This window comes from Ptychodera flava, chromosome 7 (assembly GCF_041260155.1).
Source record: "Ptychodera flava strain L36383 chromosome 7, AS_Pfla_20210202, whole genome shotgun sequence".
NCBI lineage: Eukaryota > Metazoa > Hemichordata > Enteropneusta > Ptychoderidae > Ptychodera > Ptychodera flava.
In genome coordinates this window covers 33,927,907-33,944,669 of record NC_091934.1, presented here as the reverse complement: position 1 = coordinate 33,944,669, position 16,763 = coordinate 33,927,907, and the positions used below count along the sequence as shown (strand labels likewise).

The 16,763-nt window shown below is 36.9% G+C and overlaps 2 protein-coding genes across 3 annotated transcripts in view; one reads left to right on the top strand and one right to left on the bottom strand.

The window, feature by feature from the left end:
- The first annotated feature begins 57 nt into the window (after positions 1–57).
- LOC139137358 (uncharacterized) lies at positions 58–5,040 on the top strand. The gene is made up of 4 exons (XM_070705408.1): positions 58–130; positions 1,638–1,669; positions 1,979–2,185; positions 3,175–5,040. The coding sequence occupies exons 1-4, from the start codon at positions 87–89 to the stop codon at positions 3,249–3,251; spliced, it is 360 nt and encodes a 119-aa protein (XP_070561509.1). The 5' UTR covers positions 58–86; the 3' UTR covers positions 3,252–5,040.
- A 6,440-nt stretch (positions 5,041–11,480) lies between these two features.
- The window catches only part of LOC139137357 (ATP-dependent translocase ABCB1-like), a 43,082-nt gene continuing 37,799 nt past the window's right edge, over positions 11,481–16,763 (bottom strand). For both annotated transcript variants that reach the window (XM_070705406.1, XM_070705407.1), the window contains 4 exons: positions 16,258–16,455; positions 15,106–15,309; positions 14,359–14,505; positions 11,481–13,119 (listed from right to left, as the gene is read on the bottom strand). In XM_070705406.1, the coding sequence (XP_070561507.1) occupies positions 12,922–13,119; positions 14,359–14,505; positions 15,106–15,309; positions 16,258–16,455 (747 nt within the window). In that variant the 3' untranslated portion in view covers positions 11,481–12,921. The remainder of the gene's footprint in view (positions 13,120–14,358; positions 14,506–15,105; positions 15,310–16,257; positions 16,456–16,763) is intronic.

The window sequence follows — 16,763 nt, the reverse complement described above, 5'->3', positions numbered from 1 at the left end:
TCCAAACATTGACGTTGAATAAATCCGATCAACATATCTTGTTTACATTTTTTGCAGAGTTTCATGAGCGATCTTACCTAGTGGATATGGCTGAAACCCTCACAGTTTGTGACAGTTCGTCAGCAAAAAGGTAAAATTTACTGACACCGAAACAGTGTTTGTTAGGGGAATGAGAGCTATGTAAACAGAAATTTCACTTTGAGTATCACCGGGTTGGATTGCCATAGGAGAAATGTACATGTGTAGCACAGTTTTGTGATTGACCCCGTATTTTTTGGCTTCAGATGACGAAATACTGATAAAATGCAGATTTTTGATCCCTGTATTTGTTGCTAGCACAACTTCCATCCCAAATTCAACAACTTTGTAGAAATGTAGAGTTTTGATGCATTTCGGGGTAAAATCATAGTTGTAGAGTTATACTGTTTAGTGTGAACTGCCCTGGGTACACCCTTCCCAATTACGAGTTGACTGCTCGCCCTAACCCGAAGAAACAGCTCTTAAATTATTATTTTCATTTGAGCACAAAATTGAGAGGTAATTGAATGTAAAACTCCTGACTGATGGCGTTATTTGGTCCACAGTCTATCGTTTTTCTCTTTCTTGTGAAACATTTTCGATATTGCACTATCACAGCAGCACTACACTTGCGTGTCGCGTGATCACTTGACATATGAAACGGCGCACTTTATTAACCCTTTGAGCGCTGTAATTTTTCCCACCAAAATTTTACTGCACCACATTTTACCAATCTTTTATGAATTTCTCTATAATTTCTTGATAATTTTAGACCACATGGACATCATGTTTTATTGGTTACATTTTTTAATCAAAATTTTGGCAAAAATCTGAGAAAAATGGACTCTGATATAGGCCTAATTTAAAAAGATGAGAAAAATTGACGTTGGCGCTCAAAGGGTTGAGATCCAGAATAAGACAGTCCTTGTAACTTCCAAGAAGGACAGAGCTTTACTTTGACAAGCAGGCAAGATTTACTTCACGGAAGAAATATGTACATAAAGTGATGTTGCCGTCGATAAAAGGAAATCAAGTCATTAATTACAGCTTGATCCTGCTAAAAGAAGAACACTTCACCAAATTTTTCACCGAGTACACCTTGTCACGTCTTATTGCAATGATCCATCTTCTGAAGGTTGACCTAGTTCATTAATGTCATGAGCTTCAAGTGTTTAAGGCTCCGTAACACGTAACGCATATTCCAATACTTTGTTCTGTTTCTAAGACACATCTACTTGTAGTGCTCTTAAAATCATGTCGAAAACCCAAGCTTGCAAATTGCCCACACTGACTCTATGAGTGTAATGTTCAATGCCATTGTCGACCTCTGAATTCTAGTTTGCACTAGAATTTCTATGCCGACAAAATATTTGCATATTGCACGCTATGCATCGTATATTTCAACATACTTTGGGGGAGGATAATAAAAGAAGTTGTTTTTGAAAGCAAAAATAATGAAAATATTGTCCAATTTACATTCACAGCAGCTACAGTGTTATTACATATAAACGAAATGAGCTCGAAAAAAAATGGCCAAAATACCCCCTACTTCACGCATTCCTAAAGAGGGCGCTGTTGCGTTTGCATAGTCATAATGGTATATTGATTTTATTTCACAGATGCTTTTCAAGGAATGAACAAGGCTGGCATGGTAAGTGCATCTGCTTATTGAATTAACATGTACTGTAACTGCCTTATAAATATGTTTCAACATAAATCAAAGGAATCTGTTATGTACGTATTGCGATTTCTTCGCAGAAAAGTAACTCTGTGACCACGCCGATCGAAAGGCCACTGGGCAGAGCTTTAACCCGTGCTTTTTTCAAAACAACTTATATTTGAATCCATAAACATATAGCAGTTGTTGCTGTTGCAATGTAACACAAAATATGACAGTAATCACCAATAACACTGCTTCAATTGTTCTGACAAATATGCTACTGTGATTATTTATCTGAAGGGTTAACGAGGGCTGTTTCACATATCGTTGGTAAGGACAGCACACATAGTATAGCAATCGATTGGAGAGGGAGATCCTATATGTACAGCGTAGGAGATATATATTACTCAGTACCGCCATCGTATAGGGAACAGTTTGTGTTTGACGATATCTCGTATCCAGCGGATGGTGATGTCCACACTGAAACAGCGAGTGGTGCGTGGATGGGTATGTGATCTGACTTCTCATAATGGTTTCGTTGCATTGTGTTTGCAAATGATCAAAAATTACTCTACCATGTCTTTTTGGAGAGAAGTACAGGGCCGTAGGCTGACCAAATTGCCAAGGGAGCAGAACGTAGCTAAGCTGGGTTATGGATAATTTACATAAATTTGCATCTCGACCATCTCGACATTTGGGAAGATTCGGGGGGGGGGGGGGGGTAGCTGCCCCTCGCAAACTACGGCCCTGAAGTAATGTGCAGACATATACGATATCTTCTTGGGGGAAAAGGATTTATTTGTCCGGCAGCACCATAATACTGTGTATAGAACGTAGCTTAGCTGGGTAATGGATAATTTAGATCAGTCTATCTGATCAGTCTACATCTTGACAGTATTAAAAATTCCGGGGGGAGGTGCAGCTGCCCCTCTTGCCCCCTCGCAAGCTACGGCCTTGAAGTAATCTGCAGACGTATAAGATAGCTTCTTGGTTTCTTGAGGGAAAGGAATTATTTGTCCGGCAGCACAAAATACTGTCTCCGAAAGCTAAGGGGCGTTTTGTAGGAACTTTACGGTAGAACGCGCCTCGGGGACAAATATTCGGACTGTCAAATTTTTACAATTCTTTTCTGATCTATCACTTATTTTAAATCTCTTGGAGAAAAAAAATATTTACCGCCTTTAAGTTAGTTTTTCGAAAATCAAAACTTTTATTTTCAAATATCGCAAAATGTTGGGTAATTAATTCGGTGACCCCACGATTTTATTCTTGATTTGGTAAGAGAATCGTTGAATGATTCGTTTCGGAAAGTTGAGCAAAAGTTTAAGTCTTTCATTTTCGAGGCGCATACTACCTCAAAACATTAAGTGTTTGTGTCAATCCCAATCTCGGAAATCGAAGTTCATAATCTGACCGATTACATATTTGTTCACGAAATAAAGGGAGAACATGATGTTATGATGACTGTTTATGTTATATGACTTTATTTTTTTCAGGAGACGCAACAGCACTGTATGTCTTGCAAGAGGATGATAAAATGGTCGCCCTGTGGGAAGAGTGCTGTGGCCTTTGATATGCAGGCGATTGGAAGTGACGGTAGCAGTGAACAGAGCCCTCTACGGCAACAAGTCTTCATGATTTAACATCACCAATCCATTGCATATCTATATCTGCCGTTTACTTGTCGCGTACACCGCAATACTTGCAAAAAAAGATAATATGATATGTGGAATGAATTGTGTATAAGGCTTACAGTAAGCGAGAAGGTGGCAAACTTGACGTAGTTTTGCAGTTGTTCGCTTGTAGGTAGAAATACTCCTTAGGGACAGATATGAGGACTATCAAACTTTTACAATTCATTTCTGATAAACCACTCATGTGTACTTATTTTGAAGCTCTAGGAGTAAGAAAAACTTCAGCTTATTAGTTTAAGTTACCAATACTCTGTAAGGAATGTACCACCTGAGTTTGAGTTTTCCGACATGCAAACATTCTCGTCACGTTTTAACTTGAGATTAAAATGTCAAAGATCGTGATGACACCTCTTTATCCTCCTACGGATGTGTAAAGTCAGGTGAGGAGACAGCGTCAGAAAACGTTGTCACATCTCAAGGAAGCGGCAAAGTCGAGTACTTGGCCGTGTGAGGGCGGTCTTGCACCATCAACATTAAAAAATCGCCGGAGTGCACAAAGTTCTGAAAATGGCCTAATTTTCCAGTTTTGTCTCTCGAAATTCAAATAAATAAATAAACTTGCTTTGCGGTTTTAGCTTATATCCAAGCATATAATTGACCCTTTCTGAACATACAACCACTAGTAGGTCAGTTTTGGGATGGAAAGCCTCCATAGGTAGGTAAACTTTAATCCAATCTAAAAACTGAGAGAGTTAAATTCTCTCCAGTAGACATTAGCTACGAAACAATCGGGACACCTTCCCAAAAATAAATCGGGACCAAACAACAACAAAGACTTGCATGTCTAAAACTCTATTACTCTGGTGAACTTATAAGGTCAATGACTCTGAGTGACCCCATATCAATTCAAAGTGCAGAAAAGTGTTTTTCTTGTTTTTAACCCGTCTCAACTTTTTCCAATATCGGTGGAACTTTTGTGAAGACTAGTTAGTTCACTGTTATGCGGAGTGCTTTGGTTACCCTCGATTATAGTCCGTAAAGAAAGTAGTACCCAAGTTTGAGTTTTCTAGCCTCAGCAATTTTTGCCCAACCTGAGCTTTAGATTTGAAAGATTCCTGAGAAATCAGTATTATTCCCCAATATGTTATTGATTGTCCGTAGAAACTTTGTGGAGATTTGTTCACTGTCATGCAGACTACTTTGGTTACCAATAGTCTGTAAGGAAAATACTATCTGATTTTGAAATTTCCAACATACATATTTTGTTGTTTAAATTGAGATTCAGATTTGAAAGATACGTGACAAAACCTTTTCATCCTCCTATGGATGTGTAAAGTGAGGTGAGGAGTTAGCGTCAGAAAATTGTATTCCTCTCAAGGCAGCAAAATCGCGTACTCGGTCGTGTGAGGGCGTTCTTTGGCACCACCAACATAGAAAAGACGTCCGCCGCCGGAGCGCACAAAGTTCCCATAACGGCCGAATTTTAGCACAAAACTTCGCACGGTTACCCCTGACTCTGCTTCTTTATTAATTTGGTAAGAGAATGACTGAAAGTTGTCGTCACTGGGGAAAAGTTTAAGTCTTTCACTTTTGAGACGCATACTACCTTGATGGGGACAAGGTAATTTCGCGTACTTCACAAATGAAAGGTTCGTTGTTGTTGTTGTTGTTGTATAAGTTGGCGAAAAAACGACATTTTTATGCAACGATAAGAATTAAATATCTCAGTCTATCGCTTGTCTTTCTTTTCTTCAGGTTGACTTTAATCATCATTTGGTGTAAACCTGCACAATAAAAAGGTTTGAAATAGATGTAGAAAACACATATACTGTTAATAAAAACTATCAATGGTAAGATACTATTCTTAAGATGTACGTAGTTTGCTATGTCTTTCCCGGTATATTTTGGATTTTTGTCTGTACATTTTGGCACATTGGCATTGTTCAGACGGCAATTTGGCCTAAATATTCACAAGTTTTTGTTGAGTGTTGCAGTCCACAGCATTTCTAGATTGTCCGTACATGTATGGTATCTTTGCAGAACAAACGTAACTATATCACAATTTTTCTACTTCAGGGAAAATACATTGATCCCCTTAGAAATATAATTTACCAGCGTAAAATCAATCAAGAACTTGCTTTATCATCCGCCCAAAGCTTCCAGATAAGTCAAACACGACGTGAATGTAACCTAGTTATTTCTCGTTTCATTTTCCTGGATTAGTCTAGATCTGTTTTAACGACGTTTTATTTCCTTTAAACGTGGAAGTATTTACCGATGTACAATATGATATGATTTTACGCTGACAATGGGCTGTTTTGGAAGTTCATGTCAATCTAAGCATATTTTTTCAGAGAAACCGACGACGATTGATGATGAACGAACGCATCGTAAAAATGTTCTGGAGAAACTAGTAGCTTATAGTTCCATGTACCTTTTATAGATTCGTCGATCTATATATGAGCTTGCACGTACATATATGTGTGCGTGTATAATGTGAGTGAATACACCCATCAAAATGTATTTAAATGTGTGAACTAATTATTTTATATTTGGTGCCCCATAGTAGACGTTTCTAACGAACGACCCTTCTGGTAATTCATACGTTATATTGTACCTGCCGTTAGGTCACAGAATTCCATGGGAACGGATCCGAACAAATGCACAGAAAATCAAACATTTAATCCAGTTTCTGTGTCTAGATCTCTTTTCATCACTAACCTAACGGTCTGTATTTCAGTGCATTTTCGTAGTCTCCCTTCACCGTGATGTCTTTTCTAGCAGCTTTCATACCTCCTATTTTTTGCTGTTTGTGTGTATGAATAAAAAAAAATTGTGTATATAAATAAACACAACCATGTGGGCGATTCCACCAGTTTCTAGGGTCCCAATATGGAGCACGTGTGAATACTGCATGCGGCTCTAGTGCCGAGGGTGGGGTGAGGTAAATTGAGAAACATTGGCGTGCTTGTTGTCTGCCGGCAAAGTGACATTGTGAGTTCAATCATTCGTATTCATTACCGATACAGAAGAATACACACGTCAGTACATTTTCAAAATTCATGGCCAGTAGTGAACGTTGGTGACTGATCTCGTTACTTTTTTCTACTTGTAACATAGTATCAATAAAATCCATATTTCACTCCATGAAAAACAAACAGAAAACCATCTTCTCTCCTTGGACAAGTGTTAAGCTTATATTTTCCGTACCAGAGAAACCTTTTTTGCCGAATTCCCCTCGAGGTCAAAGTTTACTGTGAACAAAACAGAATTTGCTAAGCAAGAACAATATATCATTTAATGGTACGTTTTGCCTCAACGATCCATATCAGTTTACAGAATTTTAGACTCGAAATTACAGTAGCGTCCACGGAGGGCTTGTCCCCCATATACTCTCACTTTCAGCTCTATTCTTTGTTGACTACGAAAGCCAGATTGAGTCTATGAGATACGTTGATGATATGTATGTTGTCGAAAACGTCATACCGAAAAAATTGTAGAGTATTTGACTATATTGACGAACTCAACATTACTCGCCTTCAACGCTTTATTAAGAATACAAGTGCCGTGCAGAAAGTCAAAAGCTTTGCTCGTCACAATCTTATTCAAGTCAACTGTAGAGATCTCAGTGATTGCTCTTTTGAACTTTCCACACATGTGAATTTTTTTCACGTTCGCTGTCAAACGATCGATTTCAAACAAGAAAGCAAATACACAGTGACCGAGTACGTTCCTATAACAAACACGATTGTAACTAATGATTAATTTGGGATAATTGGATGGTGAAGTAATGCCTGTTTAATCTGCAAATGTAAGCTTATCTTCCTTTCTTATTTAAGTTACACACTTGTTTTTATGAGTAATTTGTAATATTGAGACATTCAGCTATAGGGCACCTTACATTTTTGAGAAATTTGAAAAATATGAAAATCCAATTATCCCAAATTAGTTCCAATCGTAAGCTTATTAACAGATTCTAAACTGATTGCATTAAAAATACAGTCTTAGCACCGACAAAGTCACGGGAAATGGCCTTTCAGGGATTTGTTCTTAGTGTTGTACCAGCCCAAACACTTCACTCGGGTCAGTCATGCATTGCGACATGAGCATGTTGTCCTCGATCTAAAATTAGGATCTTTGCCTTGCAGCAAGGAATGCATTTTGGTTCGACAAAAATGGAGTCCAGGATATGGCAAGTGAAGAACTAAGCCATATTCGGGCTCTCATACTTATACGATACTTTTTTCGGTCTACCACTTGTAGCGGCTCATTTTGAAGTCCTTGCCTGCAGTAAATACAGTTTTCAACGTCTTATTTCTCTGAAAATCGACAGTTTCGTTTATCCCATATAGTTAACATAGGGATAGCGGCCATTTTGAATTTCAAATATCAGAGGAGATAATTTCATTCCATATTACCAATATATGGAGGACAACCTCTGATTTTATTCCTGATTTCGAAAGGCAACGATTGAAAGTATATTATAGCTTTTAGGGAAGTTTAGCAGAAGCGTAATTCTTCCAATTTTGAGGTGCTCGCTACCTTAAAGTCGTCTTCCATTGTATATTTACAAGTAAAGTGATTGGCATAACAAACAAACAAACAAACACAAACAAACAAACAAACAAACACAAACATGAAGCGGTGCTACAAATCCTTTAAAACTGGAAAAATTTGCGCTATGAAATTTTAACTTCAGGTGAAGGGGAAATTATGTTTGTGTCTACAATTGAGAAATACGGGTTTGTAATAAATGCCTCCCCCATACCTGATGTGCATACGATTAAGCGAGTCCTGTGTTCAAGATATAACTACTCGGTGGACTGGTGATTTCTACACACCAAGATTGTTACGGTACAAGATAGCTGGCGCAAATCAAACAGATACCGTACGCTTATTCGGCTTTGTTTCACGGCGATCTTTGCGACTGCGTGTCACCTCTCGATTTGCGCTTTTCCGATATCTGATGAAATATTTGTACTAATTTTGGGCGTCACTGTCGTCACGTCGACTGAAAATTTCAACTGTATATCGGTCTACGCCAACTTCAACCAACAATCAAAACGGAGTTGTCGGCGACCCACACACCCGTCTATGCCTTCAGATATATATATATATATATATATATATATATATATATATATATATATATATATATATATATATATATATATATATATATATATATATATATACACACACACACACCGATAGTATACAGTACGCATCATCTCTGAACCGACGATGGTTTTATGAACAGAATGCCAGATGGACACATGCGCACATTGTTCATCGGCAGATGCATTCTCCCTTGTCGATGCACTTTGACTGTTCAAGCGGTTTGCAGTTCAATGTATTTGATCTTGACGTTACGTGTTTGAAACCAGAAGGACGTTCTTCTTCCAGAACAGTCGCATAACCTTTGAAGAAATCGTCTTGTTGACCTGAAGCACCTTGCGCCTTTATATCCTCTCCATACTGAAGATGTTTGCCTTGACAGTTTTTCTCCGAAAAATTCAGAATAATGTAATGGTAGATCAGCGAACATTTGAACGAAAAGTCCGACAGGGATATAGTTATCTGTTCCTTGTGTTGGTGACCGGTGAGAGGGTAAAGCCTCCCGGGATTCAGCGGAATGAAATCTTGCAGAGTAGAATCAGGTTTTGTTCCAGCCATTAAAAGCATCATGCCACCCGTAATTCTGATCTTTCCTCTCGCAACGCTATCGACATCCTTGTTAGCTTGACTCTTCCATCTGGCGTGGACTTCCCGTACAGCACACAAAGTGTGGAAGCTGTTTTGTGCGTGGCGTAAGGATATCCAGTACAAATCGCCAGCGATCAACAGACAGGTAGTCAGTAAGCTAACCAACGCAAAGTGGGACACACAATTCTTTAATCCCATCCCTGTCCTGGTACGACGAAACTGTCCTTAATCATTTTTGTTCTGGCTTTTGCTGTAGATATATCTGGTAATTTGACAGATGGTGGATCTTGTTTTAGAATTCCGACATTCCAGACTGTCGTTTGTCGTGCTTGATATGGCTTAATGAAATAGCTGTAACATTTGATTGTCTTCAACATTTTCATTCTATAAAACAAGTAACTTTTTTTGTTCTTGTCAGTAAATTTTGCTAAAATTCAAAGTCTTAGCCTTGCCAACAGCAATGCTAGGTGTGCAGCATGCAGCTGTGCTATTTTCGAAAAATTAAAGGTAGGATGCGCCTCGGGGACAGATATTCGGACTTTCAAAATTTTACAATTCTTTTCTGGTCTACCACTTGTTGGGGTTCATTTTAAAGCTCTCGGAGTAATGAGAACTTTTACCGTCTAAGTTTTCCAAAAATCGAAAGTTTTAAAGTTACGCATAGAGTTAATACAGGGATGGCGGCCATTTTGAATTTCAACTATCGGTAAATGTTGGGTACTATCTTTAGTACTAAATTTTGCACGATAGGCCTGACTTTTATTCTTGATTTGTTAAGAGAATGGTTGAAAGTTTGATTGAGGAAAATTTGAGCAAATGTCTTTCACTTTCGGACACGTGCTACTTTAATTCAAATCCGGATGAAAAATTCACACTGCCGCTATGGTTGTGTTGACAAGTCAAATGCTTGGTATTTCGACATGATTTTGAGGTACGTTACGATAAGAAACTTTGTTTCAACAAAAAGTTCAAAATTACTGGAAAATGCATAGTATGACCGCTACTGCATGTATTGACGCGTTAATAAACGCCGAGATACTTAAGTGGTAATACAGTAAGGCCGTTCTAAATTGATTACATCGAACTACCAAGAGAATGAGTTATCACTTAAAGTCTAGCCGAATTCAAATTCATGTACACATCAGTTCACAAATTTACTTTCAAATCCGGTCAGTTGGCCTCGTTCTCGGTTACATTTCAAGAGCAGCCACAGTTATCAAATTTATCTAATTCAAATTGGATCGTTTCTACATATTGTTGTAGCAGTTCTTCACCAATACACATTGAATTTTTCGAAACGTTTTGTCTAATTTAAAAAAGTAGAATGGGAAAGACAGGCAAAGCATTAAAGTTTATAAAATGAATTAAAGTGAAATTAAATTACACATCATGGCATATTGATCGCTGTGGTCATTTAACAGGACACGACATGTGACAATAACAGGAAATTGTTCGATAGTGAACATTTAAAGCCCCACTAACCGTACTTTTACTAGCATTATTTTTATGATTTTTATGATTTTTCAATATAACTAAAACAAGTTTGTGAGAATGTACAAATTTCGGTGTGTGTATGCACTTATTATTTACTACCAGCTGGGACTGTATGTGCATTTTTGAACAAGATAAAAGATTACACTGCAATTAAATGTTCGCCCAAACATTAAATCGCAGCCCCATGTGGAAAAGCAAAAACCGTGGATACTGTGCATATCTGCACTGAAATCTTCACATAAACTGCACATAGTCCAATGTAATGCATAGGGGTGAATGTTTTCATCTGTGACATTTTATGTTCTGTTTCCTTTGTAATATTACCAATTTTTTAAAATGGGGGTTACCGGTAATCAAAATGACTGTCAAATGTTGAATTTACTTGTTGAATGTTTGACAAAGGAATGGTTTCCTAATGCAGTAAAGGCCCATATCCCATCAGAGGGTAGAATTCAGAGAAAACCAGGAAAGAATAGGAAGATTTTTTGCGGTCAACAAATTTCAAGAGTTACAGCTAGTGGGGCTTTACGACATGGCTTAAGACAAAGAATTCTTGTTACACTCAATACCAAATGGAAAAGACAAGACCAAGAACTCTGGCTGCTGTTTGTGCTTATGCTCCTTTACGCCTCGATAACTCGCTGTACATGTACAGTCTAGTCGTTGAGGGCGCACAATGAATGCCACTGCTGCTTCAAACACTCTGACATTTGAAGAATATACTAAAAAGGGTTGATCATTAAAGTGGCGTCAGTTTGTTTTGTGTGTGATTTTTTTTGTCTGCCTATTCGATGGGAGTCTACAATTCTTGTGAGAATTGGTGAGACTTTACCGTACCAGTTTTACTTTTGACTGACATAGTATTATGTTCTAGAAGCCATGTGTTTGATGTGAAGGAATGTCAAGGCGAAGATGTCTGATGATAAAAAGAACTACACATACCATGGAAGGCAAGCCTGAACACAAAATTATCAATCAGAGAGCATTTATTGAAGGCTTCAGTAAAATTCAAAACACACTGAATTACTGCTGGTCATCAACATAAAATGTACACCGAACTACAGGGATATTCTTGTAAGTCAGGTTTAAAAAACTTCTGCATAGACCAATATAACACTTAGAGAGCTAAAAAGCTACATTCTTGGCTCAAACCTGGTTTGCTTTAAGGTTGTTGAGATAGCACCATTACTATCAACAATATGTGGAATGTATGATAAAAATTACCTTTAAAAATGTGTTAATGTGCTAATATTCCATATGCAAATGATGTTAAGGCCTCATTTACCATATATGGAATTATGTAAATTTTAGTGGCTGAACACTTCAAGGTAGAGACATCTATTGTGATGTGTTCGTATAAAAGGAGTTGATAAATCCATCACTGAACTTTTGTAAAGTTACGGTTTTCTGAAACACTTGTTAATAAAAACAAAGTCATTATGTTCAAAGTAAATATCTATGTTATGAACACTTTCAACAGCAAAAATTTCTGAAATATCAATTAAATGACAGTGTACTGACTTAGGACAATTTACAAAGGTTGAATTTTTGATAATGTTGCAGACGTTTCCATTATTCTGCTTTGACAACAGTGAACTAGTTCTTCCGCAAAATATTTATAAAAATTTTCATAAAAGTCTGTCATCGTATTATGCATTAAAAATATCATCACCCCTGTTTGTTTCATCCATTGTAAATATTGTTAGCATTCAGAAATTGTCGACATCTCATATATATAACATTTTCTGACCTGGTCAAAATTTCAAAGACTAAATTTACAGAGTACTTCTCACCAAGATAAAAACTGGCTCTATGATTTTATCTGATGTATAAAAATATACCATCTAGATTAAAATATCACCTTTCATAATTTGGAAAACATTATGAAATCATGAAAATACGGCAATAAACATTTAGAAAACCAAGGCGGTTTCATGAGACAAACAGTAATATTGAAGAATGATATGTATTGAGTTCCTTGTTAAAAATCGTTCATAAAAAGATTATGTCATATTAAAAAAATAGCTCTAGAGTATCATACTATACAGCTGTTTAAGACATCTGATCAATTTAAGGTAGTATCTCTGCCTTGAAAGTGAAAGACTGCAGCAGACAGAACCGCTCAGCCAAATCCCCACTCTCAAAAAAGTGGTTACATTTTTCAGACTGCGACCCCTCCACACGTTGTAGAGTACATGTAGCACTCACGCCTGTACACTCACTATCACAGTACAGTAAAGTAGACAATGCTGAGTACTGTGTCAAGATTTCTACAAAAATAATAACTTTAGTATAGATTGAATTTTCCTTAATAAAAAAATTAATGCTCTTTTACAACTAATTTGACTTTGCTATTGATAGTGCTTGACCTAAACATCTACTGCATGGTGTCTATGTCATTTACAAACACTACGCCAGTCTCTGGCCGCTGGTCAAGGTGTAGTAGGCTCCCTTGAGGGACAGTAGTTGTTGGTGGTTTCCTTCCTCCACCACACGGCCATCTTCGATGACAAAGATCTGATTTGCATTCTGGATGGTTGACAGACGGTGAGCGATGACGATGCAAGACCTCCCTGTCATCGCATTGTCAAGGGCTTTTTGTACAATCTATATGAGAGCAAGGAAATAAGAACAATAGTATGGTTTGGTTTTTTTTTAAAGAGATTGCAGTAATTAGTAAAATCGCTCAAATTTTTTAGGCAACTGAAAATTTTCTGAATTAACATCACAGTTTAGTGAATAGTACAATATTTATAGAAACAAAATACAAAGGGGATGGTGTAATATTAAGAAAATGCTTATAACAGTTCAGGCACGTAGAAAATAGCCGGCAGCCAGCAAAAACAACCAGCTGTCTGCTAAAATTTGCCGGCTGAGAAAATTTAGTGTTAGTAAAAAATCAAGACATTTTGCACAAACTTTGTGTGCACATACACTACTTGTAACCGCTTATAATTTTGTTTTTGCCGCCTGTAAACAAAATTTTCTACATTCCTGTAACATTTTCGGACATTTATCAATCAATGGTGGCTTGATAAGATATTACTGTCAAATATATTTAAAGGGCCAGTATCTGTAACTATTGATGATTTTGTTCATAATTTTCATTTTGAATGTCATTTCCAAAGTCTTGTGCTGCTCTCCAAAGCAGGTTGGAACACTTACTACATACAGCAAAATACAGGATGGTTGGACAGTCTCATATACATTACGTTTACTTTTTTGTACGTCCCACACAAGTTCTGTATATAACATTGTAGATAAAAAGAATCGACTCATTTGAGTAAAATACTAATCATGTAGCACTCCACTCAACTGTTTATCCTTGTGTGTTTATAAAATCAGATTGGTGTCAGTACTATACATTGTTTTATGGTTTGTTTAGCCAGAGTGCTGTACTAATTAACTTCGGTCTCTACAGTCAACTTGGATAAGTAATTTAGCAATTCCCTTGTGTGTTTTATCAAGACACTCAAATGAGTCGGTTCTTTTTATCTACAATGTTATCTACAGTGCCATGTACAAAAAAGTAAACGTAATGTATATGAGACTGTCCAACCATTATGTTTTTTGCTGTAGTTTATTAGCACAGCACCTATACATGTACAGGTCAAAGGTACTGTTATTGTTTAAATTTGAATTCAGGTCCGGACCAGAATTCACTTGTCAACAACAACCATGCAGTTTACACATGTACAGGCTGAGTTGACAAGAGCTGTGAATACTGTGTATCTCAACATGCTTTGGGGAGTAGAACAAGAAACTTTATCTGACGTTCAAACCCAAAATAGTGAAAAATATCATCAAAAAGTATCAGCTACTGGAAGATTTGGCAATATAACGTACTTTTTCACTCTCCGTGTCCAGTGCAGATGTGGCTTCATCCAACAGCAGAACTGTTGGATTTCTGATCAAAGCTCTCGCTATGGCAACGCGTTGCTTTTGACCTCCAGACAACTGAGTTCCTTTCTCACCAACCACTGTATCATAGCCCTGCAATACACAAAGACAGTAAAAAGTACTGAATGACTTTTACAGGGCTATAACACTGTACTATGTATTGCAACTCTGCTCAGAGAGACTGAGAACGGTATGGACCTTGTTTCTCAGTAGAATGTGCCTTACAGATAGATATTCAGACTCTCAAATTTTTAAAATATTTTTTTGGTCTACCACTTGTGAGTACTCATTTTGAAGCTTATGTAATAAATAAAGTTTTCACCAGCTTCGTTTTGTGAAAATCGGGAATTTTTATTTTCCGCAACGGAGCTAACACAGGTATGGCCGCCATTTTGAATTTCAAATGTCAGTCAATAATGGGTGATTTGTTTCTCTAGCACCAAAATTTGCACGGTGACCCTCGAATTTTATTCTTGATTTTGAAAGAGAATGGTTGAAAGTATGCTTGAGGCAAGTTTGAGCAAAACTATGTCTTTAATTTTTGAGGCACAAATTACCTTAAAGTGTTATGCTTGTCATTACAGGAATAAGGCTTTCCCTTGTTCGAACATTTGAACTACTATCATCATTTGTTTTAAAACATTTCCTTCCAAAGTAAATGACACTGCGGCTCAAAATTAAACCACTTTTTACCTTGGGTAGATTTGCGATGAAATCATGAATGTTGGCCGTTTTCGCAGCATCCTCGATCATGTGATGAGGCACGTCACTGTCCACTCCATAGGCGATATTTTCAGCAATGCTACAGTTGAACAGAACCGGCTCCTGGCTTACGATACTCATCTGAGCTCGCAACCAGTGCAGATTCAGTTGTTTGATATCTCTGCCATCAAGCATCTAGAAAATCAAGTGAAATATTTATAAATTCATCAATATCTTGAACCACAACATTTACGATACAAGCATTTGATGTACTGTGTACTAAAGAAAATGTAAATAACATTGAAAAGTCTAGTGCTAGTGACACAAAATTTTGACCGTGTCAATATTTTAGTTGTGTGCACGAACTGAAGTTTCTTGACCTCTGACCCACGGTTTGTGGGCATACCCACATTTCAGATTGAAAAAGTCTTCATGTACATGAGTGGTACTGTCACTGTTGCAGGATAAATTGCTCCCTCGACAGAAATCCAATGAAAACTATATACTGTTGCAAATTTGCGATGTTGGCAGCTGTTTCAACTTGCCTTACACAATATACAAAATGTTAATGAAATACTAATACAGTACATTGACACAAAGTAGATTTACTGAAAGATGTCACACTCTGAATATTATCACTATCCTTGATCACTGAACCTGACTGTGACATTGCCTTTAGGGAATGTTGAAGATAGGCGTAGATGCTTATGATTTATCTAGAATATACATGATTCATTCAAATCTGATAACACTCCAATATTTACACCATCAATAACAGGTGTTTTTGTCTTTAATACTTAACAAAGCGTAGGCAGCTTTAGCCAAGCAATGTGTGCGGATGTGCATGAGTCTACTGCAATATTCAACCTCGCTTCAGTTACATTACATTATACAGCTTGATAGAATGTATGTTATAACAATACAACAGTTTGTGAAGAACTGCCACGTCATATTGTCAGTTGGAGGATACTAATAATACACAAGCCGAAACAATCAACCTACGAAAACTCTCGGTACAAGTTGCTAACATTTAAAATCTTTGCAATATGAATTATTGAATTTCAATCAGAATAACATAAATTATGTTAATTATTAAAATTACATGAATTATGCTAATTATCTACAATTCTACTGGGTACTTACAATCTTGCCTCCTTCAGGATTATAAAATCTTTCCAACAGTGACACAATAGTACTTTTACCACATCCACTGGCACCAACCAATGCTATTATTTGGCCAGGTTTTACACTCACGTTGGCACCTTTCAAAACCTTCACGTCCGGTCTGGTTAGGTAGTTGAAGTAAACATTCTCATAGCAGACTTCTCCACTGATGTGAAACTTTGGTGTGAAAACATTTAAAGCTATTAGATTTCTGTATAATCATTGTTTACAGTGTTACTTCAGTTTTTTAAACAAATTGAGACTGGAAATGAAGTTTATAATTCAACAAACAAATTTTTCCCTGTCTTGATTAAAAAGTTTGGCATATAGATAAGTAATTTACACATTTATAATTTGCATATTAATGTACTGATTTTCGCAGTTTTGATTTCAAATTTTTGCAAACAGATGAGTAATTTACATATTTATAATTTGCATATTAATGTACTGATTTTCCCAGTTTTGAGTACAAATTTTTGCATACA

Excerpts from the sequence above, each read along its gene's own strand:
- LOC139137358 (XM_070705408.1), top strand. The coding sequence starts at position 87 with ATGGCTGAAACCCTCACAGTTTGTGACAGTTCGTCAGCAAAAAG. Across the intron at positions 131-1,637 it reads GACAGTTCGTCAGCAAAAAG|ATGCTTTTCAAGGAATGAAC; the intron begins GTAAAATTTACT and ends TTTATTTCACAG. Across the intron at positions 2,186-3,174 it reads AGCGAGTGGTGCGTGGATGG|GAGACGCAACAGCACTGTAT; the intron begins GTATGTGATCTG and ends TATTTTTTTCAG.